This window comes from Chrysemys picta, chromosome 10 (assembly GCF_011386835.1).
Source record: "Chrysemys picta bellii isolate R12L10 chromosome 10, ASM1138683v2, whole genome shotgun sequence".
NCBI lineage: Eukaryota > Metazoa > Chordata > Testudines > Emydidae > Chrysemys > Chrysemys picta.
In genome coordinates, this window is record NC_088800.1 from 56432421 (window position 1) to 56459800 (window position 27380).

Genomic DNA, 27380 nt, shown 5'->3' on the forward strand with positions numbered 1-27380 from the left:
TTCCCCGAGCCCCCACATGGCCCCTTCTCCCTGAGGCCCCACTCTTGCGCTGCCTTCTCCCCCCCCCCCCCCCCCCAGACCCTGCTCCCCCGGCTCACTCCTCTCCGCCCCCTCCCCTCCCTTGTTTGCCCTCACAGCCAGTAAAAGGTGGGGGGCAATGGCTCTGCCTGAACCCTGCTGAGGTCACTGTTATGGTTTTGTGTTGGAGTGTAGAGAAGAGTGAGAATCCAATGAAATAATGGCAAAGCAGGTGATTTTTAAACTTTGTTCTTTCTGTATCAATTGAGTTTTCATCAAATCACCATGAACGCTTCAAACAGCTCTCACACTTTATTCTAGCGTTTGGTTTTAGCCAGTTCAATTAGATTTTTACAAAATAAAGAGCTAAAGCTTGTATTAAACTGAACTGTAAAGGAACCAGAGTTATGGTGTAGCAGTAACAAACAGATACAGTCCACCCAGGCTGAGAACACTGCTCCACCTGCTGGCAGATATGTGCATTTGTCACTATTTTGGAGCCCAGAATCTCAGATGCTAAATAGTTGGCTCTTCTATATAAGCTGGGGCAAGCGACCTGAACTCCTAAGTTGCTTCATCCCTAAAGCTTGCATTCTGTGCTACAGACCAAATAAAGCCAGTCAGCATTAGGGTTATCAGATGCAAAGATATTTATTGATGCCCTGAATAAGCACATTTCATTGTACATCAGGAATCCAGTTCAAAGCATCTAAATCAGCTCCCAGTTCAAGACCCAAAGGGAATTATTTGCAGAAGCAGATGGCGTCACTTTGGTCAGTATAACAGGCGCATGACAGGAAGTGATGGGGGTAAGTCCTTCCCTGACCAAAAGGGGCCATTTTCTTCCTGAATTCAGGCTTTACTTTGTGCCACTATTGCTAGAGAGTAGTAGCAGCTATGATCACTCTGGATCAAACTCTTCAACAGCCCACCTTTCTCTGCCGCACGAGTGACTCAGGAGCAGAGGGAGGCCTGCTGAAATCAATAGTCCTGGAAGGCTGCACACTCCAGGCTGTGACAGGAAGTTGTTCCTTGCTAGGATTTCTTTACTTCTGCTGCTTCAGAGAGTGACTGCTCCGTGAGCTGCTGGACCAGCTCTTCCACATACACTTTAAAAAGAGGAGTAGGGTCCTGAGAGAGAAAATGGGTTAATGAGAGACTGAACCTGAGCAGCAACAGGAAGAGGGAAGGGGTAAAGTGTGCAACGGCCATTGTGCTAGTTAAACCATGAACAATCTTTAATGGGTGTTTTAGTCCTTACCTTTTAAACACACTGCCTCTCTCTATCTGTACTACGGCACCAAGACTTATCTCTATTCACTAACCTGCAGCTCACCCTTGGGATGTTTTCCCAAGCCCTTCCCCTCTCTCCCATGGAAAGATACGGCTTCACTCCTGAATAGTTTAGGAGGAAAGAGCAGCATGGTGACTGTGACGCTGTGTGGCATCTGGGGGACACTTAAGGACATTATGAATATCAATATTGTAAAATTGTAATGAGTTGTGCCAGATATGCCATGTAAGCGATCTGCAAAAATGTTATAATTTGCCAAAGATGATAATCTTGTTTATATGTTTGTGTCACCTTTGTGCTATGGGTTATAGATATGTATGTCTGTATTTCAAAACTTGTGCTATGCTTCTGGGTGACACCCCCAGACAGTGTGGGCATCAGCTCTGCCTAGCCTGCTTGATGGCCCATTAAGGACCATCAGCTATACAACTGACCCATTGAGAGAAGGCAGATACACCTTATAACTCAGCAAGGCATGCAGGGGCATGTCTATGGACAGAATGCTAAGGCCTCCAAGCCAGGTGCTGGGCAGCTTGTGTTTGAAACAAAGGAAGCACAGGCCACATGGCAAAAGACTATAAAAGGCAGCTGCATCTTCTCCATTTTGTCTTCAATCCTCCTTCTTACCTCTGGAGGAACTTTGCTACAAGCTGAAGCTCTTAACAAAAGACTGAATGATCCATCCAAGCTGTGGATGTATTCCAGAGGAACTTTCAAGCCAGCAAACTCACCACTACTGCTAAGGACTGATATATGGACTTTAAAGTCTTTGTATGTATGTGACTGTTTTACCATTTACTGTCTCTCTTCTTTTTCTTTCCTTTTTCTTTATAATAAATCTTTAGTTTTAGACACTAAAGCATTGGCTGGCAGCATGATATTTTGGGTAAGATCCAAACCTATACTGACCTGGTGACGTTCTTCTAACCCCAAAGGGTCAGCCACATTTTTGTATTTGTGAGCAGAGTTTAAAATAACTTCTCACTGTACTGGACCTATGTGCTGACTGAGAGCCAGAAAACTGGCTTGCAATAAAGGAAGCTGTATGATTTCTTTTTTGGCTTGTTGATAATCAGTGTGGGAGATAGGAAGCACAGTTTGTGACTGGTGATGAGCTTAACTTGAGAATTAACCACCAGTTTTGGGAGTATCTCTCTCCCTTTTGCAGCCTGCCTTGACTTTCGCATTTCCAGTGAGGGCTACCCCAGGTCACAGTGACCAATGAAAGTGTATTTGAATAAGTGTAAAGTAATGTACCCTAGGAAAAGTCACCCAGTCTTTTCTCTCACGCACACAACTCTGAACCTGCGACATGCTCTGCCATAAGCACATGGGGTAGAAAGTGATGCACAATATCTCATGGCGTTCTACTGAGCAGTTTGCCATTCCCTCTGAATAGAAATTTGGTCACTATCACCTCGCTGAGAGTGAAATGGCCCTAAGAAGGGCAAGGAAAATAGGCAGAGGTCTGGGCAGGACTGAGACCAGACAGCAACCTGGGAAGAGGCTGCGCAAGTGGGGACTGGGCTGTGGTACTTAGAATCCTGAAGGGATGGTGAAAACTGACTAGTCCCTCCATTAGCTGTACATGTCAAGCAATTTCACCCAGCCAGTGCTGCAGGACAGCAGATGGTCATGTACTGAAGGGGCTGGATCATTTTACTGGCTGAGCGAAGCAGGGCCCTGCTCTCATCCTGATAGCATGTGACTGTTGGTCTGGAAGTAAAGCTGTAACTTTGGAATACCACATCTGATCTATTCCAAAATTTCAGGGAACGTTCTACTTATGTATGGGCAGAATCCTATTGATTTTGGGGAAAATCAGAAAACCGGAAAAAGGAAGTGGGGGGCACAGAACCCCTCACATCTGCTTAGCACATCTAGCAGCTTTAACAAGGCTTGTAATTGTAGAGATTTAAAGACCAGATGATGGCAGCCATTAACTTCCAGCATAACACCCCGACCATCTCATCTCTGCCAAAGTTCCAGAGGAGTTTAACAGATTGGGAGATAAGGCACTCAGGGTGTGAAACAGGAGAAAAAAATGGGGGGGGGGGCAGAGGAAGAGGGAAGGAGACTAAGGAGTAAAAAGGTACTTTGGAGTTGCAGGGGTGTGTGGTGAGGGGAAGCAGGGACCTGAAGCAGTGGTGCCCTGTTGTGCTCCCCCCTCCCCCGACCAGTAATGGAATCTGTCCATGCCTCTCTCCCCCGCCCCCACCCCCACCACCCGATTACTGCACAGTTGGCTCAGCAGAGGAGCTTGGGCTGAAGGCGGAGCTGGGGGTGGAACTGGGGATGTGGGAGGAGCTGGGAGTACAGGCACAGCTGGCCTGGGGGTAGAGAGGGAATGAGGGCAGAGCTGCAGCGGGGGGAGATCCCTCCCTGCCTTCTCATTGGGGCTGGCCCAGGCCCTGTCATGCACCCACCTGAACATTCCTCCATGCCCCCTTATGTGGCCATGCCCCACAATTTGGGGACCACTAACCTGGAGGGAAGTGAAGATGTGGAGGTCAAAGCAGGCACCAGGAGGGGAGGGGGCAGTGTAGTTGGAAGGGAGTGGGGGGTGATAATGAGGCAAGCAGGGATCTGGGGATGGGGAGGAAAGATAAGGACCCAGAAGAGGCAGCAGAGACTGTTTATAATGAACCCTGCATTTATCAGCTCCACAGCACAAATACTGTCTCTGGAAGAAGGGGGGCCCTGGAGGGTGGGTGGGAGAGTAGGCAGTGATTCTCAGCCAAATGCTGGGGGGCATTAGGATTCTAGTGAGGGAGCTGTGTGAACTTCTATAGTCAAGTGGGAAGAGGATGGAGTCAGATTAATGAGTAATTGGAAGGTAAAGAACAAAAGCAGCTCCGAGTGCAGGGACTAGAAGTATCTATTGCAGGCTCCCCATTATCCATCCACATCACTCCCTACACATCTCCTTCCCCCGGCCAAATAGCTGCAGGCATAAAAATGACTTATTCGGTGCATAAGTGGGCTGTAGTCCACGAAAGCTTATGCTCTAATAAATTTGTTAGTCTCTAAGGTGCCACAAGTACTCGTGTTCTTTTTGCGGATAAAAATGACTGGCTCTCCACCTGCTGCCCACACATCACAGGCTGCAGGAACATGCTGCCCTCTCACTGGGTCTGCAGGTTGGCCCACAGACACCACAAAGCGCACCCCTCTAGTTATTTATCATAAATAACGCAGTAGTCATTTGCAGTCACTGGGGTCACGCAGTGTGATGCTGCTACAGGGTTTCAGCCGATCACTACACGGGTAGGGGGAAAAAAATCTAACGCCCTGACCCCAGAAAGCACTGCAGGCTTTGCTAGGTGCTGAAGCCACTCAGAGACTGGGCACCAGGTTATAGAATCATAGGAACCATAGGGTCAGAAGGGATCACAAAGATCATCTGCTCTAACCCCCTGCCAAGATGCTGGATTTGTTGTGTCTAAACCATTCAAGACAGATGACTCTCCCATCTCCTTTTGAAAACCTCCAGTGAAGTAGCTTCCACAACCTCCCTAGGCAGTCTGTTCCATTGTCCTGCTGTTCTTACAGTTAGGAAGTTTTTCCTGAGATTAATCTAAATCAGCTATGCTGTAGTTTGAACCCATTATCTCTTGTCCTGCCCTCTGAGGCAAGAGCGGACACCCTTCCAAGTATCTGAAGACTACTATCATGTCTCCCCTTAGTTTCCTCTTTTCCAAACTAAACACACACAGTTCCTTTAGCCTTTGTTCATATGGCTTGCATTCCATCCTTTGATCAGCTTTGTTGCTCTCCTCTGGATCCATTCATTTCTCCACATCCGTTCTATACATTGGTGACCAAAGCTGGACGCAGTACTCCAGTAGAGCGGTACTATCACCTCCCGTGTCTTGCATGCTATGCCTCTATTAATGTAACCTAAAATTGCATTTGCTTGTTTTGCAACAGCATCGCATTGCTGATGCATGTTGTGGTTGTGATCCACCACAACTCCCAGATCCTTCTCTGCAATGCTGTGTACTGCCAGGCCAGTTATCCTGCATTCTGTATTTGTGCTTTTGATTTTTCTTCCCTAAGCGTAGCACCTTACATTTGTCTTTGTTGAATTTCATTTTGTCATCTATAGCCCAGTTCTCCAATTTATCAAGATCCCCCTGAATTTTAGTTCTATCCTCCAAAGTATTGGCAACACCCTCTCCTCCTCAACTGTGTCTCAACTGTTTAGGATGTCTCAAAAAAAAAGTAAGTTCACAGAAGAGCACAAGTACTGATCCATCCACACTCATGCAGGTAAGGCTAGAGATCAATGATTCCACACGAGGATTGCTAAGCCTTTTGATAATTGCCCTTGGCCTCCACTGCCAACCCTTCCATGCTCTGTCCTTTCTTCCTCTGCTACTACAGGACACCCCCACCCCTGGAATTGGTGGCCTGGAATCCCATCCTCCATGAAGCTCAGGAACAACTAAACCATACTATGCTGTGTCTTTCTGTGACTGCTGAGGTTGCAAACAGATGGGAGGATGGGAGTACTGGGGGTGAGCGTGGGGCACACACCCTGCAGGCTGCTGGGAAGCTTGGAAGCTACTCTCTCTTCTGATGCATTGTGGCTGCCTGTGGGATCCCCAACCCCTACCTCATAATACTAAGAAGCTCCAGATTAGTATTTCTGAAAAGCAAGTGAAACTGAGGTGTTGATAGGGCTGCAGGGGGGGACCTGGAACCTGCAGTCATATCTACATATCCTAAGCAGCATGGATGTGACCTAGAAGGGGCTCAGAGGAATGATTCCTTCTGAAAAGAAAGAAGCCAGCAGACTCAAAGCATTTCCATTATAGGGTCAAGGGTGTGTGTGTAACTGACTCCTATCAAACACCCCCAAGGAAATCATTCCAACATTAAACATCTCCTGTTAAAACATGTCCACATTAGCTGTGCTGATTAACGTGGCACTTCGGAGGTGCCCACCTCAGAGCACAGCATCAATGAGAGCACTGCATGGGCTCTTTGTAAAGCAACTGAATACACAGCAAGTGGGTGCTGCCCAAGAGAGAGTGAGGACATTGTGTTCCCATATAACTCAGAACTCACCTTCTTCTCTAGAAGCCGCTGCTTTTCTACGGCTTCTTCCAAACTCAGCCCAACCCACTCAGCCTCCTCTTCTGGGATCACAAATTCCTGTGTGACAAGAGGAAGGGGTTAATGGTACAATCTTCACTGGGGAAGTTAGTGACTAGCTCCAGTAGGACTGTGGGAATGTCTCAGGCAACTGGGGGGGGAGCTAATTGGAACAGAATCACCGTCAAAAGAATTGAGCATTGTGCATGTGCACTTTCCATTTCTGGTGACCAGCAAAGAAGTTTATCCGTCCCAGCTTACTACTTTTCCATTTAGCAAACATAGGTTTGTTTCTTATTGCACACAAGCTGCCAGGCTCTGTCTTAGGTCAGCATAGTGAACGTCAGAATAGCTTTGGGAACTGGGTATTACGTTAACACTGGCTCTGTGCTGACTTACTTCAGCATTAAATGTTAATCAGCCGTATCCCACACACACGGATAGGGCTTCACTGCAGCAGCAGCTCAGATGGCCCCTCTGTCAACATAGTGGTGATGGTAGAAGCCCAGTGATCATTTCAAGGCCTTTCTGGCTAACACCAAAAACGTGAGCCTTTCCCTTCTGACTGATCAAAGGTGCACTCAGCAAACAGCCCATGTAAAATGACAACTGGCCAAATAATAGAATGGGGGAGGGGGAAATCAACTCTACCCTCCAGTTTTAACCCTGAGAATAGAATCTTCAACTATTCATCACCCCACTGCCAAAAACATGACCAATTAGGAGGGACAGACAAGCTTCATTGTATAGATCTGATAATAAACAGGTGAACTACCCACCTGATACTTGTTATAGATAGCCTCTCTCTTTGCTGGATCATTTGGATGCAGGCTAGGGTCCCTCCGAGCAAGCCGTAGCAGCATTGTTCGTTTCAAATCCATCCCTAGCTTGGAACACAGATCAACCTTTGGAGTCTGAAGGAATAAAGTTTGATGATTGATGTTGATGGATTCAAAAAAGACTGTAAATTACTTTTCTGCAACATCAGTGAAACAGTCAGTCCTTTCCCCACCTACTTGTGGCTACTCCTCAGTACTGCCTGCTATTTTATAGGCAGCATTGTAGTAACAACCAGAAAGGAAATTTAAACTAGGCACTAAGAAAATGCTGCAAACAGCTGCGTGACTAGCTGGTGGAGGTTGTTGAAGCTCTCACTAGAAAGGCTTGAGGACAGACAAGGCACAGCAACTTCTTGCATCTACATTGAACTTAACTCACTCTGAGGTGTGGTCAGCGTAGCCCCTGAGTCACAGAGGTCTAGAATACAGACACAGCTGCCCTAACATTTAATGCTGAAATCAAGATGGAACATTGCAGGCTGGGACCTTTAGGGCTGCACTGCCATATTAAGGTTAGGGTGCTTCCAACCAGCTCCACTTACATGATTTGGGTGCAGCACTGTGGTAAATGCCAAGCTTCTGATGTGGATCTCATTGGGAAAAGTTCAGGGGCCTACCCTCCCCCATAACTCAGCAAAGCAGAAACACATGCGCCTTGCCTTGAGGATGTAGAAATCCAATCCATAGGCTGCGTCGATCAAGTCCAGGGTTCTCATGGTGACTGTAATGGTCAACTTCTTGTCAAGGATCTCACTATACAACTCCCGCTCAAAAAGCTGTGGCTTCCAAGTCTTCTTCAATCTGTTTGAGAGCTAATAGGGATAAACAAGATTCCCAAAGAATAAATCATCCCTCTGTTAATGGCCACATTACTCAGAAGAGACTATACAATCGCACCCACAAACACTGGCATGGCAGTAGAGAGCCTATGTTTTGTCACAGAGCCCCTAAGGCAGGAATGGACAAATAGGGCCCACCCGCAGATATAGCGTGTGGGGAAAGCAGAACCCAGCATGCAATCTGGGCAGCCAGGCTACATTGCATGCTGGGAAGTACTTCTCACAGCTATTGCAATCTACTCCATTTTATGCAAACTAATCTCCTGATAAGCTGCTATGATCCACAATTGAGTTAAGTTGGGGTGCCCCCCTACCCAATGACTTCCTCCTGCTCCCCCACATCACCTTCTCCTTGCTGGTCAGTGTTTGTCAGGTTTCATTCACCTCAGGTTTACCCTGATCCAAGGCTGGAGACATTACAATGCTGCTCCAAGACCCAGAACATTGGGTCATCCTAGGACACACCAAGGGATTACTTGGAACGAAACAGACAAACTCTTACAAAAAGCACAAACGTGCCTTGTTTGGCATCCCAACACCTCCCAAGACTAGCCCTAAGGCAGGAAGCCTAATCACACCATAGGAAAGTAGACACACTGTTGCTGTGTGCAGAAGCCTTGGTTCACACACCTCGGTTAGACAAACACAATACTAATTATTGTCGGCTCTGCTGTGCAACAGATTTATTCCTGTGTCAAGAAGTTGCTCTAGATTCTCAAAAGGTATTTAGGTACTCAACTACCACCTGATTTCAATGGGAGATGGGCACCTGATACCTGGAGGGTCTGGCCCTTACAGCCTTTCAGGAACTACAGAATAAAATCATGCTGGGTCAGAAATTAAATCTAGGCATGATTTACTGAAAACTGGATGAAGGGTTTGCTGGAGAAGTCTGTGGGTATTGGGTCTCAGTCATTCCAGAGCAAGTTTGCTCAGCTGATAAGTAAAATTATATTTGTTCTACCTGCCATCCCTGCACACTTACCCTGGGATCTGATAGTTAAGCTGGGCTCTTCCTGATTTGCACATCACCAGCACTAGAACCTAACACTGGAATTCAGTCAACAATTCTGAATACGTTGCACAAATAGGTGGGCAGCAAACACCACCAATTTGGTCGACTTAGTATACTTTCTCTATACACACATATGCCCCCTGTACATCATTTGAAAGCTTATTATGTCTACTTTAAGATGAGGTCTAATGTGAAGCTGTGAATTGATGCCATTACCATAGAAACAGTGATATAACTGCCATCAATACGTTAAAATGACCACTTTGACATATTTGCATTTGTTTCTGTTAGTTTGACTCTATGAATCAATTCAAGACATAAAATTGGATTTCTTTGTTGTTGTGATGCTTTGAAGTTATAATCTAGAGCAATGATTCTCAACCTGTGGTTCACATACCCCTGGGGGTCCACAGATTATTTCTAAAACTTCCGAAGGGGTTCTCACCTCCATTTGAAATTTTTTTTAGGGGCCACAAATGAAAAAAGGTTAAGAACCACTGATCTAAAGGGTTAAACAAAGTCTAACAACATATTTGTACAGGTATCATTGAAATGTAATAGCACTGCTGACATTTCTAGTCAACATCATTACTGTTGGGAGCAAAGGCATATGTAGGCCTGACAGAAGCCTGCTGTGGATTTTAAGAGTCTATTCTCATGTTTGACAGCATAAGCAGAACTGTGTATGTATAAGAAATTGCAGCACAATCATGCATCTCTCTCAAATCTCTCCATTTGTTCTTCCCCAACAGCTGCTATTTTCAGTAGAGTCTCTTGTACATCTGATGTGACATGTACTTCAGCAGATATGTTGATAAGCACTTCCGGATGCTATGTAGGGTAAAATGTGTTTGTCTTATTGTTGCTGACATGGTTGTTAAGAGTTGTAACATGCTCTTCTTCCTTCTTCAGTGCAGAGGCAAGGACTTGTTTGTGGACTTTGTCTTCACTTCTTCTTGTTAGGTAACTTCTTTCTCTCATAGCCTTTGGATATTCATAATATGAAGCTGTCATCTCTAACACTAATACTGACCTGTGCATACGTGTCACTGAATTAAAACAATAGTTTCTAGAATATTTCAATGGGTAGTTGCATAGGCGAGTACAAATTTAAATCTACCAGGCAGACTAGATGCTACATTGTATGTATAAAAGCTCACAAATGGAGAACTACATTAGGAATTAACATACATTTATATCTACCCACTACGAAGCACAAACTATGGGCATGTAATCTACTGCTAGTGGTGTGCAACATTCAGCGTGAGATTGATCAGATCAGCAAATTTCAATTGAAAATATAGAAAATTATTATAATCACGTGATATGCTTTGACATATAAAACATGTGATGTGAAAACATTTCATGTTAGTATGTGTTTATATTTGCCATTTTTGCCACATGCTAAACAGCATCATTTCTGGGGGGTTGGGGGGGAATTGCTCATGCAAAACCAATGAAAATCTTTTAATACATTATCATTTGCTAGCTTTGACTAATAAGCATGACATTAAGGTATTGAAATTAATTTAAACAGAAAAACCATGGTCAGTCATGTTGCAGTGTTTCCGGAACTGTGAAAAAAGTTACACTCATTTTGGGTACCACTGTTTCACCTTACCTACAGGCTTACAGCGCCACATCATACCTCATCTTAAATAAGTTTTCAAATAATATATAACGTGGGTGTGTGTAGGGTGGATACATTAAACTTAAAAATATGGCCCTTTTTGGAGAACTGCCACACATCTAAACAAGAGTAGGCACCAGTTCTCTTCCAGAGCTGTACTGGCATTGCAGTACCAACAGGAGCAGGAACTTGTTTGGGTCTGTGAAATCAACAGATAAGACTAAATATACACAGGTAGCAGGTTCTGTGAAGTAATAAGGCATCAATTTTACAGACCATAAACACATACTTTAAGCATCACCCTTAATGAAACAACTTAGACTAGTACAGGGGTAGGCAACCTATGGCACGCGTGCCAAAGGCGGCACGCGAGCTGATTTTCAGTGGCACTCACACTGCCCGGGTCCTGGCGACCGGTCCGGGGGGCTCTGCATTTTAATCTAATTTTAAATGAAGCTTCTTAAAACATTTTAAAAACCTTATTTGCTTTACATACAACAATAGTTTAGTTATATATTATAGACTTCTAGAAAGAATCCTTCTAAAAACATTAAAATGTATTACTGGCACGCAAAACCTTAAATTAGAGTGAATAAACGAAGACTTGGCACACCACTTCTGAAAGGTTGCCGACCCCTGGACTAGTATCTGGTCTCATATTATAAACTAGTGAAGGGTGCCAAGCTGAAAATAACAGTTTTAGATGGAACAAGTTTAACTCTATTCCTGATTAAGCTTAAGAGGCTGGTGCTCAGGATCTCTTATCTGTGCTCAACACAGTCAAATGCCAGAGGAACAGGCCTGCAAGTTATAGGACAGTCTACGGGTCTGAAAATATGGTTTTACATAAAGCACATCTTGAATAAATACATCGAAGGCAAGAACTCTCTATGTAAATAGGAGACAAGATCCATGTCCTTACAAAAGAAGAAAAAGCGATTTACATTAAGTTCATTAGTTACCAAGAAGGTCATTACTTAAGCACTTAGAAATACACCTCCAAACTTCATGGCCAGAATTGACCTTGGCATGCCCCTCCCCAACTCTGCTTCTTATAATAAAATTATCTGCAGAACAGCAGGTAAAAAGCAATGACTTTCAGGATGCACGGGCCCCTTTCTAAACCACGTGGGGATAAATTTATCACTCCTCACACTGCCTGACGGTAGCTATGACTTTGCTTCCTACCACTCTGCTCCTCTTACTCTATTGTAGCTCTGCAGCTTTGGCAACATTAAGGCTGCAGCAGCTCCTCTTGCACATGTGGTTGGGTCTTGGGGCTGGTCGGGGGGGGGGGGGGGGGGGGGGGGGGGGAGGGGGAGGGAAATCGAGCCAAGATACGCAACTCCAGCTACGCGAATGGCATAGCTGAAGTCGAAATATCTTGGATCGAATTACCTGGGGTCCACACGGCGCTGGATCGACGGCCGCAGCTCCCCCGTCGACTGCGCTACTGCCGCTCGCTCTGGTGGAGTTCCGGAGTGTTCGGGGATCGATATATCGCGTCTTAACGAGACACGATATATCGATCCCGGATAAACTGATTGCTACCCGCCGATATGGGGGGTAGTGAAGACGTACCCTTAGTTACACAGCCCATTACAACACTGCATAAACAGGAATTATTTCTCAAGATTAGCAAATGAAAGTATAGTAGACCACAGTTCATATGATGCTCTCATCAGAGCAGGTGGGAGAAAGAGGAACAATAAACCCTAACATGGAAGCCTGGATACTATTGGTGAAGAAAAAAGAATAAGAGTTACAGCAACTGCCACCCAAGCTCCCTGCTACTGAAGAATGGGGGGTGGGGGGGAATTTTCTCTCCCTTCTGATTTTGGTGCTAAAGTGCGTGGTGGTGGCAGCCTGTTCCTAGCATTGGCCCAATTCACTCAGCAGACAAATGAAGCCATAAGATGAGAATGCACTTCATACTCACTCACTTTGTCATTACCAGCATACCGAAAGCCAGAAATCCAGCCTTCTCCTCCCCAGAGCCCTTGCTGAGACTCTGGGGGGTAGTAGACTGGGATAGGAACATCCTGCACTCGCTCTCGTTGGCCTGTTTTTGGATTTAATTTATATTTCACCCCAAGGGGTTTCCAGTGAACTGGGGTGGGCTGTGTATTATCCTGTAGTGACTTGAGATAATGAGCAGGCAGACGGGCATAGATACCCTGCTTCAGTTTCAGAGCTTCCCAGATCCGCGGCGGGTACTTGTGTAGCGGCATCAGGCAGTGGTTGCTGTTAACAAACAACAGAACGGATCAGTTAGGATATCGGATATTTGTCAAAAAAGTCAGGATGGCCAGGACAGAGTTTAAAAAGGGAACTGTCCCAGCCAAAAGGGGATGTATGGTCATCCTATCTCCAGGCAAGTGGGTCCTGAGAGAGTCCGGTCAGGGCTGGGGGAGACCCTGGCCTGACTAATTGTGCCACTCCCGAGAGGCTGGAGTGATTCCCCATCCTGGCACTGGACCAGCCCTGGCCACGCTGCCAGCTCAGCCTGGCAGATGCCCTGGGCATAGGGAGTCGGGGCTGTGTGGCACAGCATGGGCCCACCCCCGAGGGGAAGGGGCACGCTGGCAGCACAGGGCTGGGCGGGTCAGTGTGCGATTGGCAACTGCCAGTTTGTATACAGAGCCCTTGCACTGGGCTGGGTGGAACGGGGCCGGCCCCACCATGCCAGGGCTAGCTCTAGGTTTTTTGCCGCACCAAGCAAAAAAATTTTTGGCTGCCCCCCACCCCAGCCCTGGGCTCTCACCTCCCCCCCCCCCCCCCACCAGTGCCCTCCCCCACCCAGACCCCCTGCCATCCCAGGCCTGGTTTCTCTCCCCCCCCCCACACGCACCCCCTGTCGCCACAGCCCTGGTCTCTCTCCTCCCCCCCCACCCACACCCCCTGCCGCCCCAGCCCTGGGCTCCCCCCACCAGTGCTGACTCCGCCTGCTCCCCCCTTGCCTCCAGCCAGTCCGGCGCTGGCAGGGTCGGGGTAAGCAGTGGGGCTTTCGGGCCGCGCCTCAGCCCAGGGTCCCTCCAGCCAGGGATCCCACCTCCAGGACTAGCCGGACCCAGGAGGGCAGAGCTGGGGGACCGCCCCGGCAGGGGGCTGAGGAGCCGGGACAGGGTAGCCCCAGAGGAAGTGGAGCCCCGGAGAGCGGGATGCGGGCCCCACATGGCAGCACCCTGCCCTCTATGGCCCCGCTGCTACTTCTGCTTCTGGCTGCCCTGCTGCAGTCCCTGGGCAGCTCGGGCTGTTTCGCCCAGCCCCGGCTGCGGAACTGGGGGGCGGCCGCCCTGCGGTACCTGCAGGTGGCTCCCTGTGCCCCGCGGGGCGGCCCCCAGCACGAGTATCTCCTGCTCGGCCCAGCCACAAGGTACGGGCGCTGCTCCCCCACAGCATGAACCATAGCAGCCCCAGGGCGCCCTGTGCGCACCACGCACTGCTGCTGCCAGGGCCGGCTCTAGGCTTTTGCCACCCGAAGCAACAAAAAACAAAACCAAAAAAAGATGGCCGGAATGCCGCCCCTGAACATGTGCCACCCCAAGCACGTGCTTGGTTTGCTGGTGCCTAGAGCCGGCCCTGCACCATGCTATGCCCCAATGCCCCTGGCTGGCCCCTTGCTCTGGGGACCGCCCCGTTCCTTTGCCCCCGCGGGGGCCCACAAGCATGCCTGGCGCCGGACCCACAAAAGGTTAATCCGGCTCTGCCACCGCCCTGCTTCCCCGGGGCTCCAACCGCCCTGCTCCCTCTCACTCACCCCCCCACAGCCCGACCCCATCTACAGCCCACGTACCACAGCCAACCCCCGCTCGCGCAGACAGCCCCAGCGCCCGCCCCTTGCCACCGGAAACAGAAACCGGGACCCGCGGCGCTATCCACGAGGCTGCTCCCATTGGCTGCCGCTGGTGTCACTCGCAAGCTCCGCCCCCCTCCTCTCGGGGTTTGGAGAAAGCGCGAGCGGGGACGAGCGAAGAGCGGATCAGAGTGCGCCTGCGAAGGGGCACCGCCCGCCGGGGCGGGGCGAACCGAGCTCCCCGGAGTCCGCGCACCAGGGCCCTGCCTATGCTCAGCCCAGCTCTAGCAGGGGTGCGGGCCTGAGGTCAGGGGGTTTAAGGGGTCAGGCTGGGAGCACCAGGGTCAGGCTGCGGGTGGTGGGGTTGGGGGCTAGGGCGGCCACCTCCAAGATGCAGAAAAACCAGTCTCTGACCACCCCCAAAAAGGGCCCTAGTGCCCACTGTAGCGCATTGTGACCAAAATGCATTAGCGCAGTGGTTTTCAAACTGGGTCACAGCCCAGTACTGTAATGTAAGGCACTGGGTCGCGACAGCTCTGGTGAGCACCACCGACCAGGCCGTTAAAAGTCCTGTCGGTGGTGCTGCCTGGCTAAGGCAGGCTCGTCCCTACCTGTTTTGACCCCACACTGTGGCCCAGAAACAGCCAGCAGCAGGTCTGGCTCCTGGTGGGGGGGGCCACGGGGCTCCGCGCACAGGGCCGGCTCCAGGCACCAGCCTACCGAGCATATGCTTGGGGTGGCACCTGGAGGGGGGCGGTGCTCACCCGGGGAGAGCGGAGCTGCAGCAGGCTCGCCGCCCTCCTCCCGGCGCTCCGGCCAGTCGGGGAGAGCGGGACCCCGGCCAGGCTCTCCACCCTCCTCCCGGCGCTCCGGGAGAGCGGGCCCGTGGCCGGGCTCGCCGCCCTCCCCTGCTGCGCTCCCCGGCGGGGGGCAACGGGAGGCTTTTTTGCCTGGGGTGGCAAAAAAGCCAGAGCCAGCCCTGTCCACGCGCTGCCCTTGCCCCGAACACCAGCTGGGGGAGGCAGTGCCTGCAGGTGAGAGCTGCAGCCTAGGAGCCAGACCTGCTGCTGGCTGCTTCCGGGGTGCAGCATGATCTGCGGTGCCAGGACAGACAGGAAGCCTGCCTATGCACCCCGGCTGTGCCCCTGCCCGGGAGCCGCAAGAGGTAAGCTCATGCCCCAACCCTGCACTCCCCCAAACCCATATCACACTATATCTGGTTGCTCTTAGTCACAAGAGACTAGTCACTTACCCCAGATCAATTGGTACTCCAAATCTTACACCAAAGACAACACTAGCAGCCAATTCTATAGTAATGTAACTATAGGTTTATTAGCTAAGAAAAGGAAATAAGAGTTGAGAGGTTAAAGCAGGTAAAAGATATTAACAGGTGAGTCACAGTTTGTAGTTCCAAATGGTGGCAGTGATGTGATAAACTGCCAGTTTCCCAAAAGTCTTTTCAGGGTACCCAGATTGTCTCTGGGGATCTCTGCTTTGCATCTGGTACTCTTCCTTGTAAGAATCCAAACAGTCCAGAGATACAGGAGCTTTCTTTGAATCATATGTATAGTTTCTTTACACAGAAAGCAAGCTGTGTCTCTACCCACATGAGGTTTTCCTTTGATGCTGAGTAGTGAGGAATGCACATAGTCTTTTGACCTCTGACCATCATACATAATGGCTGCTTGCTTTGAAATTAGCATTTCACAAGACTTCTTTGATGGGTTATTTAGTTACAGCGGTGTACACACTGTACATTTTTGCTGTTACATTATAACAGGACACAGACAAGTGAAAATAATGCAAGTTACGTCCCATTAGTTTTCATGAAGTTTAAACACCACTTTTATACAAACACTTTGATCTGTACTAACACAAATGAATTGGCCTGTGGCCCTGATCTGACTTGGTCTGCTAGCATCACACTAGATTTGGCTTGTTTTACTTTCTTATTTTCAAGCAGGGCTTTATCTTAGTTGGCTCCTATTTTCCCCCCAGACGACACTCTATGGATTGTAGACAATTTACCAGCATGATTCCACTGGTATAATTTTACCACTATAGCTATATGGGTATAACTCCCTTTGTGAATGTTTTTATTCTGGAATAAGTGTGATTTCTTTCTGGCTTGGTTGATGTTGCTTTGAAAGCAGTATGTTTGTATGCCATTTGACAGCCTGTACAGGGTGAGTGGCAAGAGCTGTGCAGTCTGCTACCTGCAGTTTTCTGTATCTGTGGCTTTAGGCTTTCAGCTGCATCAGACCTTGTGATTCAGCTGCCAGTGCTGGTGGCCTGTGCAGGGTGAGATGGGGTGGATAGCACGCAATAGTAAATGGTTAGGGGAACATCACGTTTCAACCACTCTCTCACAGCCCTGCTCTGGAGTGAGTCCTTGCCTTGTGCACATGAATAGAAATGGGCCTATGAAATATGGGAAAGTACTATGGCTCATTCACAAGGCAAATACAGAACTCCTGTTCCAGCCAGGAAGGGCAGGAGGAGCCATTCTCCAGTGTGCTGTGAAGAGTACATCCTCACTGAAGTCTGTGCCAGAGTTGGGATTTCCTACACAAAGCTTTGCCATTGGCCTTGGAGGAGGCTGGAGGAACTGCCTATTTCAGGAAAGATCCCCTCCTTCTTGACTCCAGTACGTAGTGCATGGGAGACTGCACCTGCTTAACTGAGGTGGATTATCCATTTGCTAGACTATGTCTACACTTAACCACTACTGCTGCACCGCTGTAGCACTTCAGTGTAGACACTTACTACAGTGACGAGGGGTTTTCCCTTTGCTGTAATAAATCCACCTCCCAAAGAGGTGGTAGCTAGGTAGATGGAAGAATGCTAGTGTAGGCCAACCATTACTCACTTTCTGTTCCAGATATAAAATGAGATGGAATGGCTAATCCATTGTCTGCAGCTATTGTCCTGGGCAGACGCCTCCTGACTTCATAGGCCCTTTGGATGTAGACCCAAGAGTTTAGAGTCTTTGGGCTGTTCTACACCAGAAAATTAGACCCAGCTACAATAATATAAATAGAACATTTTGCAAGAGACAGAAGATGGGGGCATGAGGTCAGCACTGACATGCACAAGCAATAGTGGAGGAACAATTCTACTGAATTATGCTGCTTTAGATGTTTGGTCAGGGTTCCCCCACATGAGCAGGGCCGGCTTTAGGCCGATTCAGCAGATTCGGCTGAATTGGGCCCCGCGCCAAGAGGGCCCCGCGCTGCAGCTGTCCACCCCGCCCCCAGCTCACTTCCCCCTCCTCCCCTCCCCTGAACGCTCCGCCCCCTCCCCTGCTTCCTGCGAATCAGAGATTCGCGGGAAGTCTGAAAAGAAGCAGGGGCGGGCCGGCAGCACAAGGTAAGTTGGGGTGGTGGGGGCACGAGAAGGGCTCCGGGGAGGCGCGGCCCGTTCCCGCAGGCCCCAGCGGCTCTGGCCCGGCTTGGCTCCAGCCCGGCCCCCGCGGCGCCGCCCGGCCTGGCCCGGTCCCTGCGGCTCGGGTCCCCCCACGGCGCGGCTTCCGCAGCGCGGCTCGGGCCCACCCCCCCCCCCCCCCCCGGCGCGGCTCGGGTCTCCCCCCCCCCCCCGCGGCGCGGCTCGGGTCTCCCCGTCCCCCCCCGGCGCGGCTCGGGTCTCCCCGTCCCCACGGCGCGGCTTGATTCCTGGGGGCGGGGCTTGCAGCAAGCCCCGCCCCCAGGAATCGGGCCCCGCTCTTGCAAAATCCGGCCCTGCACATGAGGAAGGGAGATTACGGTTCAGCTTTTCTGCCAGTAACCCTGGCAGGAAGTGACCATTTCCATGTCTTTGCCTGCCTGTTCAGCGCTCTACGTGCAATGAGGTTGGTGCTCCCAGGCCAGTTCCTACTGGATACTTATGCACACCACAAAAGCCACCAACATGGTCTCAGCAGAGAGGCCACGGACTGAATGGGTCACAAAGCCTGAACTCTCTTCTCCCTCGCACAGTGGGTTCCCTACAGCCAGGAAAGGGGACTCACTGGTGGGGAAGGGGGAACGTGCACTGCCGCTGTCTATGTTACGCTTGTTCTATGGAGAGATTACTTCAGCCTCCAGGGCACCATCACCACACAATCATACCCATGAAAGAAGAGACTGGCTGGGACTGCAGAACTTTGTTTTACTTTTTATTTGATTTCTTGCCTTAGACATACAAATATAAAATCCCATTCCAGAAAGTGCTATTGCAGATTGGACGATTTCAAGTACAATTACATTTATTAAATTATAAAAACACGAAGCTTTAAAATTCACTATATAAAATAAAATTAAACCACAAATATTACAGCAAAAAAATCAAGTATTTAAATATTGGCATCTGCTCAAATTCTACCCGAGGTAATTGACAAAATATTTATTTCTCCCAGTAAAATTATGCAAGATAATTCTTTCCAATCATAGTGTTGGGGATGAAGAGGAATAAGAGTAACAAAATAATTACAGGGATTTACCCCCCTCACCCATCCCAAAGCTCAATGTGCTTCACAGCATTGAAAACTATATTAAAAAGGCATAAATTAGAGTATTATTGCTCCATCTAGTTAATATGCAGCATCCCAGCTGCAAATGCAGCATTCTATGTATGAAAGAGTTGCAAACAATTTATTACAATCCGCTAAGGCCAAGTGCTCAGCTTACAACTAATTAGTAACAACTGAAGGAAAAGTGCTAAAAACTGGTGATTAAGTTATAGGAATCCCAGAGTTTTTGAAATCCTGCTCCAACGAGGTACAAAATTACTAACGAGAGCCTTGCTACAGGAAGGGAAAGGAACAATAAGACAGAGACCCAAGCCTATAGCAGAATAACAAAGGCTGGTGGATTTGGGACATATCATCTCAATATAAAATCCTGACTTCATGTTGCTTGGAACAACTAAAAAGTCAGACTACCACAACACTTAGTGTTACCACTCAGCATCTTCCATACAAATTCACATTACCTGTAGCATGGAGTGAAGAGATACAAGTGTTTCTAAACAACCTGCAATAGCCATAACCATTTTTTCCCCTTCCATCAGTGGCTTTTTCATCTAGGTACAATGAGTGTTATTCGCTCATCTGTATGTCTGTTTGAAAAAATTAATTTGTAAAGAAATATGGCAACCAATGTGAAGTTCTCGTTGCTGCTTCTACTCCAGGAGCAAGATGCAGGTCAACTCAGCTTTCAGGTCTTCCCCAGATTTACCTGCACCAAATCCAGCCCAGGCCCCCTGAAGAGTGTTTGTTGGAACTTTAAGTTAGCTGGTGACTGGATTAGTTGCTAGAGAAGGGTAAAGTTTGAGACTGTAAGCAGCTGGCAAAATGCTGGGCTATTTTTCAAAAGCCAAATAATCTTACCCAGAGAAAGGGCCCTTAATTAACAGCTCTTACTCTCTTCCCTTCTCCCAACCACATGTTTTAAACAGAGCCTTTGCTGTCTTCCTCTGCAGCTGATCATCGTGAAGGAAGGATCCTTGATGTCAAATAGCAGTCAGACTCCATATCGTATACAGGAAATATACAACACACTACTCACATCAGATCTAAGTATGAAATAGTCAGCACCCTGAGGGAAAAGCCAGAAGTCACATACGTTGAACATCCACCAGGCCAGATGTTCAGGCACTGGCCTCCTTTTGCTTGACACAAATTGCACACAAATAGTTGCAGTTGCAATTTTGCCCCTGAAGTTTAGTTTGCTGAGGTGTCTGATCCCCTGGTTGGTACATGCACTTTGACATCGGCATGATCAGGGCTGTCCCTAGCTATTTTGGTGCTCGTGGGAGGGGGGGGAGGAGGGCTGTGTGGGGCCCTAGGCCTCCGTGGGGGAGGAGAGGGGGTTTGGCCACCTTCTGCGGGAAGTGGAGTGACCTGGCCCCGGCCTGCTCTGCTCCCCTGGCTCCCAGCCTTGGGAGGAGGGGGGAACTGCCCCCCAGCACTTGCTGGCAGCGCGGCTGGGAGCCAGGGGAGCGGAGCAGGCTGGGGCCGGGTTGCTCTACTTACCGGTGGGTGCAGGCCTGACTGCTTCTGGAGTCCTCAGGGGAGTGGGGCTGGGGCCGGGAAGAGGCGGGGCTGGGGCAGGGAAGAGCTGGAGCAGGGGCTAGAGTAGCATGCAGCTGCGCAGGGCACCAGGAAATTTCCTGGTGCCCTACACAGCTGCGTACTTTGCGTATGGGTAAGGACGGCCCTGGACATGATCTCAGCTGTGGATGCTATAGCCGCCAAGGCATTTAAACAAACTCCAGCAGCTGCCGACCTGACACTTGATAGAAACAGGAGTGAAAACAGTAGCCTGATCTGGGGTTTGGTTCTTGTTTCAGTGGCAGAATTTCCACGTCAGTTATTATTCCCCCAATGCAAAGCTGGATGTGAAGGACTCAAACCCTTGAGCATATTATGGAGATGGGCAAAGGGGCAGCTAATTCTAGAATATATGGGCACAGTGTGCCTCTATTTCCATAGTTTTGCTTTGGGATGGGCAGCCCACCGCACCCCTGCAGCTCCCCAGTAACGCCAAGATGAGACAGACATGCCTTGCTGAAGGAGGCCACCGGCTCCAGCTAATACACAGCTGGGGTAGTTGCCCTTTCCATGGCAAAGGGAGGTGAGATCACAGGAACTCCTAGTGGAAACAAAGCCAGGTACCATCCTGGAGCCCTCTGCGAGGAGTTGGCATCTAGAGAGGAGCTCTGGTGCCAGAGACCTCACTATGGTAGGTAACAGCGAGCCCCAGACCAGCTGCCATGGCTGGAAGGAATGGAGCTCTCGGCTTTTTGGTGGCATGTGGATGCAGGCTATTCCTTTCTTTATAAAACACATTAGAAGCCTCTCCCTATCCCGTGGAGGGGTGTGGGGACTCCTTGTCACCATTTTCCCCAGAGGCAGAGGCCCAGCATCTGCAGTCAAACCTGCTCCTGCCATTGTGCTGCCCTGGCTAGCCAGCAAAAACATTACTGAGTTCTGAGCATGCACAGGTGGCAGTTCTCACTCGTCTGGAGAAGGGGGGCCCAAGCAAGTCCTCCATCCCATTGGCCTGTGGCCCTGCACGCCAGCCCGACTCAGGTCACTGCATAGAGCTCCTCGCGGTCATTTTTGCATATCTGATAGCGACAGATGAGCTTCTGTGACCAGGCCCAGGGATTCTTATGCTTATCACGAGGCGGGAGTAGGAAAGCCACGCTGCTGGCCACCAGGATGTGCCAGATGCTGTGCGTGTAGTAGTAGTTGTCACTGGTTTCCATGAATGCATACACCGAGATGGCGACGAAAGCCAAGGTGATCCCTGGAATGAGGTAGAAAACCCAGCGCTTCCATGAGGTGGGGTAGCAATGGCGGCGCTTCACTCCGTGGTAAACCTAAAGGCACAATACCAGAGAAGGGTTATAGCAGCACAGACCCACCTCTTCTGTGGGGACCAGCAGACGCTCACACTGGTACCCGGGGATCCAGCCAGGAGGGGAACAAAGTGATAACTAAGAGGTCTGCACCTCCCAGCAAGAGAGGTCACTTGTACCATCTCAGTCCTGAGGAAGGAAGCTTAGAGTCTGCCCCAGCATGATGCAATGCCTGGACCTGTCTATTTTGTATTCCAGGCCCAAAATACCTTCAGTTAATAGAACAACCAAGTTACACATTTAAACACATGGAGTTAGCAATGCCCAAGTCACAGTCGCTGTACCTTTAAAGGCCCAGAGCACATATGTAGCCAGCAATCACAGTTCAGCCATGAGACGTGCTGGTGAGTTAGAGCTGCCAGAGCAGCTGGGCCGGGCCAGGCTGAGATTGGTAACCTGGGAATTCCTCAGTTAACTTGTGGCAACAAGTTAAGGAAGAGACAGAAGTTGAAAGCACCTAAGCCTTCCCCTTTACCAGGGTCAGTGTATCCCCAGGTCATCCTGATCCATGGGCGGAGGGGAGGCTGCCTGAGGCCTGCTCATTGGGGCAGTCAGGGATCTCATCCCACTCAGCCACTGTTGCAGCTCCTCCCAGATTCCACCTTGTTAAAAACATGTTTCTGAAAGCAGTAACAAATGGAGCACAGCCCCAGCCCAGCAGTCACTTACCCATGCCATGATCATGATGATGAGAGCAAAAAGACAGGGGCCCATCATGTTCCAAATCCCTCTGCGGTCCAGCTGCAGGGACATGGCAATTAACAGGGTCCCCAGCACAAAGAGAACCTAAGCAAGACAAGAGGACAACACTGACATCAGGAACGTACCTACCAGACTACCTTGCAGTGCTGTGCAGCGCACTGTAGTCACTTGGCTCCTGTGGCTGCCAATGTCCTAACTCAAATGCAGGGTCCCTGGAAGGGAGAATCCTGCAGAGAGGTGCCGGAATCTGGATGGGATACAACAGTGCAGCATAAAAAATGCCACCTGGACAGACAGAAGCGCCACACTTGCCCTGCCAATGTGGCTCTGGAACAGCAGGTTCAGTGCTGAGCACACCGTGATGCTGAGAAACTGGAGAGGGTCAGAGAAGAGCAACAGAAAAGCTCTTTGGGGGCAGGGACGGTCTTGGTGTTGTGTTTTTACACAGCAGGCCCTGGCCCAAGCTGGGCTCCACAGTGCTTCCCCAAAACAAATAGTCGGGAAGCTGCAGGAGCCAAGTTCTGAGGAGAGATTACAGTTTGGCTCAGTGAGGGCGAATAAAGGAGACGCGTGACGGTCTACAGCTAACTGAAGGGGGATGGCACAAAGGGGCGAGGGGGAACGGATCCAGTCAGGAGGGGAAGATTCAGCTGAATGTATTGCAGCAGCACACAGGTAGGGTGACTAGACAGGAAGTGTGAAAAATCGGGATGGGGTGGGGGGTAATAGGAGCCTATATAAGAAAAAGACCCAAAAATTGGGACTGTCCCTATAAAATTGGGACATCTGGTCACCCTACACACAGGCCCTAGTCAGGCTCTGGGTGCTGCACAAACACAGAATATAACGCAGGCTTTGCCCCAAAGAACTCATTCTCTAATTTGACACATGGAGAAATGACACCGCCGAGGGGTTAAGTGGCCAGTGAGCCTGAGACACTGGGCCTGCCTGAAGTCCCGAGCCCCCTCAACCCCATCTGCACCCAGCAGGGTGAAGGCGCTCTGTCTCTGAGCCAGGCCAAGCATCTCGCACCGGGCACATAAAACCCTGGGCCACTTTGGAACATGCCTTGGCCCAGGTCACGCAGCCCGTCAGCGGCAGAGTCAGGACCAGAACCCAGCTCTCCTACCCCCCAACCCTTTGCTTTCACAACAGCCCAGCTTTGCGCTCTGGGGCTAGCAGGAAAAGAAATGGTTAAACAGCCAGTCTCAGTCAGTTGTGACAAGCAACTTCCTGCACCGCAGGTCTCAGCCTCGACATTCCCCTGGGTTCTTCAGTTAAAACGGATCTCTGAAGGACCAGGGCAGGAGGAAACTTGCCCTCTCCCTACTCTGCTAGTTGGGTGGGTGTCAGGATAGGAATCACAATGGTCCTGGTGGGTCAGTACCATTCACAGACTGCCCAGGATTTGCAGTCCTAACTTAGCCACACATTCAGTTGCACATTCATTCGCCGAGTCACTGCTGCATGGAGAATTTGTTTGGAAGTTGAATTAAAATCCCTTCAGCCATTTTAGAAAAGTGTTTTTTTAAATGGATGAAAAAATGCCATTTTCCCACTTCAGAAGACAGATCCCGGGTCTGGTTCTTTGCTTGGAGAGGCCGGGTGGTTCCACCAACACGTGGGATGGAGGGGTTAAACTGAGCAGGCGTGTTGGCCTCTCCCAGCTTTACCCAGCTGAGCGAGAAGGCAGGCAGTACCCAAGCGCAGACCTACCTAACCCTGTCAGCCCTTGCCTTTCTGCATGCTCACAATATGGATATTTGAGTAATCAATCATTAAGCCCCACCCTACTGAAATGAATGGGGCAATTCATCCGTCTCAGAGCTATTGCTTCAGGGTCTGCAGGGAGCCTGAGACCAGGGGCTGAGAGGGCGATGAACTCCTATTCATCTCTAGGAGTTTGACTCAAACCAGCTCTGGAGGGCCCAATACTGGCGCAGCCGAGGACTCTGTGTGGGGAAGGTCCCGTTTTCCACCATCCCAGCACAGCTCTGCTTGGGTAGCACTGGCAGGGCCCCCACACAGACAGACTCCAGCCTGCCTGAGCCATGGTCAAGGAATGGGGAGGCCCAGTCTCCCCAAAGAGAAGTAGCAGCTGTCCCCATTAGCCCAGCAGATGGCTCATGTGGCACCCCCGCCACCCCAAGCAGGATGGTAGGGCCATAGGGGACCGGCACCCGAGTGGGGCTGTGCCAAGGGCCCTGGGTTGCCTTAACAGACATCAAGCCAAATACCAAGGACATTCAGGGCTTTTACATTTATGAACATTTAGAATCCCAGGGGCCACTGACACAGGTACAAGGGCGCAGAGCAGCACAAAACAGCGGGCATGGAGCCTGCAATACTAGTCAGCCTTTGGCAAGCCATGTGCTGCTATGTCACCTCTGGCCTGATCCAAAGCCCAGTGAAGTCACTGGAATCTATCCATCAACTACAGCGGCCTTTGGCTTGGGCCCCAAGAGCACAGTAACCTTTGCTCACTTGGACCAGTTAGTTATGGAAATAGGGCTCTCTCAAAATCTCCTAGAAATTTAAATGCAAAAGGCCAATCCCACAACACTGATACAGGGTGCAGGCTGCATGGCTAGGGTTACCATACTTAACAAATAAAAAAAAGAGGACCCTCCATGGGGTCCTGGCCCCGCCCATTTCCCCACCCCAGCCCGCCCCAACTCCACCCCTTCCCCGCCCCAACCCTGCCCCCTCCTCCCTCCCACTCCCAGCCACGCGGAAAGGGCTGCCCAAGCACTACCGGCTTCACAGTTTGCCGGGCAGCCCTCAGACCCTGCGCCCCCGGCCGGCGCTTCCCCAGCACAGCTGGAGCCTGGGAGGGGAAGCCCCCAGCCGGGGGCGCAGGGTCTGGAGGCTGCCCGGCAAACCGTGAAGCCGGTAGCGCTTGGGCTTCGGGCAGCCCCCTTGCCTCCAGACCCTGTGCCCCCAGCCGGGCACTTCCCCTCCCGGGCTCCGGCGGCGCTGGGTCCGGAGGTATGGGGGCTGCCCAAAGCCCGTAGCGCTCGGCTCTTAAACAGAGCCGAAGAGTCGGGGAGGAGCAGAGCCGCCGCGGCCGGAGGCTCTGCTCCTCCCCTGACTCTTGGGCTCTGTTTAAGAGCCGAGCTACCCCAGCGCTACCGGCTTCGGGCAGCCCCCATGCCTCCGGACCCTGCGCTGCCGGAGCCCGGGAGGGGAAGTGCCCGGCCGGCGGCGCAGGGTCCAGAGGCAAGGGGGCTGCCTGAAGCCCACAGCGCTCGGGCAGCTCGGCTCTTAAACAGAGCCGAAGAGTCAGGGGAGGAGCAGAGCCGCCGCAGGAGGGGAAGTGCCTGGCCGGCATTTTCCCGGACATGTTCGGCTTTTTGGCAATTCCCCCCGGACGGGGCTTTGAGTGCTGAAAAGCCGGACATGTCCGGGAAAAAACGGACGTATGGTAACCCTATGCATGGTCCAGTGCTCAGGAAGCCAGGAAATGCCAGTGTTGCAGTTAACATGCAGCCGTAGTGCTTGTCTGTATTAAAAATGTTGCACTGGCTTTTAAACTAAACTGATCTTGTGAAACAGATTCCCTTTTCTATAGGGCAGGCCTTTGAATCATATGTACACATTACAGGAGATCCCTTCCTTGTGCGATAACGGGAATGGAGAGTCTACGGCTGTAGGAGATGGGTTGGACTGGCTGGTAGACTGTGGAATTAAGAGCAGAATAACAGCCGTTGTGCTGATCCTTGAGTGTTTCATGTTGCAGGGTGACTGATGCTTTGTGCAGCGAATGCCTGTTACTCACATATTTTAAGATTTTCTTCACTCGGGCCATACACAGGATCGTCACCCAAATGGCGACTACGGAGCCCAGGAAGTCGCAGTACTGCAGAGTGTCGTAATCCATGATGCACATCACAGCAACTCCTGGCTGGTCACACGCATGGTAGAACTAGAGGCAGGGAACAAGAAGAGCCAAGTGCAGCAGAAGACCGACATGCTCGCATGGCCAAGCTCCTTTTTGGACGGAGTTGGTAGACAAATACAAAAGGCTCAGCCCTGGAGCTACGAGTACCTGCAGGGAGGGTCTCCTGGTGCCTTGTTGCAGGCACGGAGAGCATCTGCTTTTGAACTGTATTTGTTGGTGACAGGCCTGCCAAGGGCTGAGGGGAAGGAAACGTTGGTTTCTCAACAGACTCAGCAGCCCATCTGCAAGTGCCTGGGACAGATCAGTCTCATGTGACATCCCTATTCACGTCCCCGAGATCTTGCCAAGGGTTCCCCGGCTGAGAGGGGAAAGGGAGCACCTGATGTTTCTAGTGTCAAATTGCTGCAAAGCAAACAGGTTTTGAAGGCAGTGGCGGTTTTGCTCTGCAGTTCACCCATAGGGCCCAAGAATTGGGCAGAGGGAGGGGAGGCTGGGCAATTTTGTTCTTTGGAGACTGCTCTGTTTGAAGTCATAGTAGCAGCACCCCACACCCACATTCCCCTTCTGCAGACCTCCTTGCTGCCCTGCTCAGTCATGACTAATGCCTGCCCTTCACCTCCTTGCAGAGATTCAGTTGCCTCATTGGCTTGTTGGGTTCCCTGCACTCAGTGCGGGAGGAACTAGGAACAGCCCTGGGTGTATTCCCCAGGGCTCCCGTCCCAATCTGCTGTGGGGGAGTGGAGGGGCTGTTCTGGTACTAGACGTGTCATACTTTAGATATGATCCCTTATGATCCCTCTCATAGGCTATGTGGAAGGTCCAGGCTCCAGGTCACTATCCCAGCT

The 27380-nt window shown here is 50.4% G+C and overlaps 2 protein-coding genes across 11 annotated transcripts in view; both read right to left on the reverse strand.

Moving 5' to 3' along the window:
* Positions 1 to 653: 653 nt before the first annotated feature.
* Positions 654 to 14676, reverse strand: MRPL28 (mitochondrial ribosomal protein L28). Of its 8 annotated transcripts, none has more exons than XM_005306161.4 (6): positions 14532 to 14676; positions 12679 to 12979; positions 7911 to 8063; positions 7192 to 7326; positions 6386 to 6472; positions 654 to 1149 (listed from the first exon to the last, which is right to left on the reverse strand). In XM_005306161.4, exons 2-6 carry the CDS (start codon positions 12964 to 12966, stop codon positions 1054 to 1056), a joined length of 759 nt encoding a protein of 252 aa, XP_005306218.1. In that variant the 5' UTR covers positions 12967 to 12979; positions 14532 to 14676; the 3' UTR covers positions 654 to 1053. The 8 variants fall into 8 exon arrangements, with proteins under 8 accessions (XP_005306218.1, XP_023956415.1, XP_005306219.1 ...); XM_024100647.3 differs by having other exon boundaries at positions 14496 to 14556; XM_005306162.5 differs by lacking the exon at positions 14532 to 14676 and adding an exon at positions 14425 to 14514.
* A 3995-nt stretch (positions 14677 to 18671) lies between these two features.
* PGAP6 (post-GPI attachment to proteins 6) overlaps positions 18672 to 27380 on the reverse strand; it is a 53842-nt gene continuing 45133 nt past the window's right edge. For 2 of the 3 annotated variants that reach the window (XM_005306159.5, XM_042861560.2), the window contains exons 11-13: positions 26413 to 26559; positions 22602 to 22718; positions 20499 to 21893 (exon numbers count right to left, since the gene is read on the reverse strand). In XM_005306159.5, coding sequence (XP_005306216.1) covers positions 21597 to 21893; positions 22602 to 22718; positions 26413 to 26559 — 561 coding nt within the window. In that variant the 3' untranslated portion in view covers positions 20499 to 21596. Of the gene's footprint in view, positions 20434 to 20498; positions 21894 to 22601; positions 22719 to 26412; positions 26560 to 27380 lie in introns of those variants that run through there. The other variant, XR_010591140.1, reaches the window with a different exon arrangement.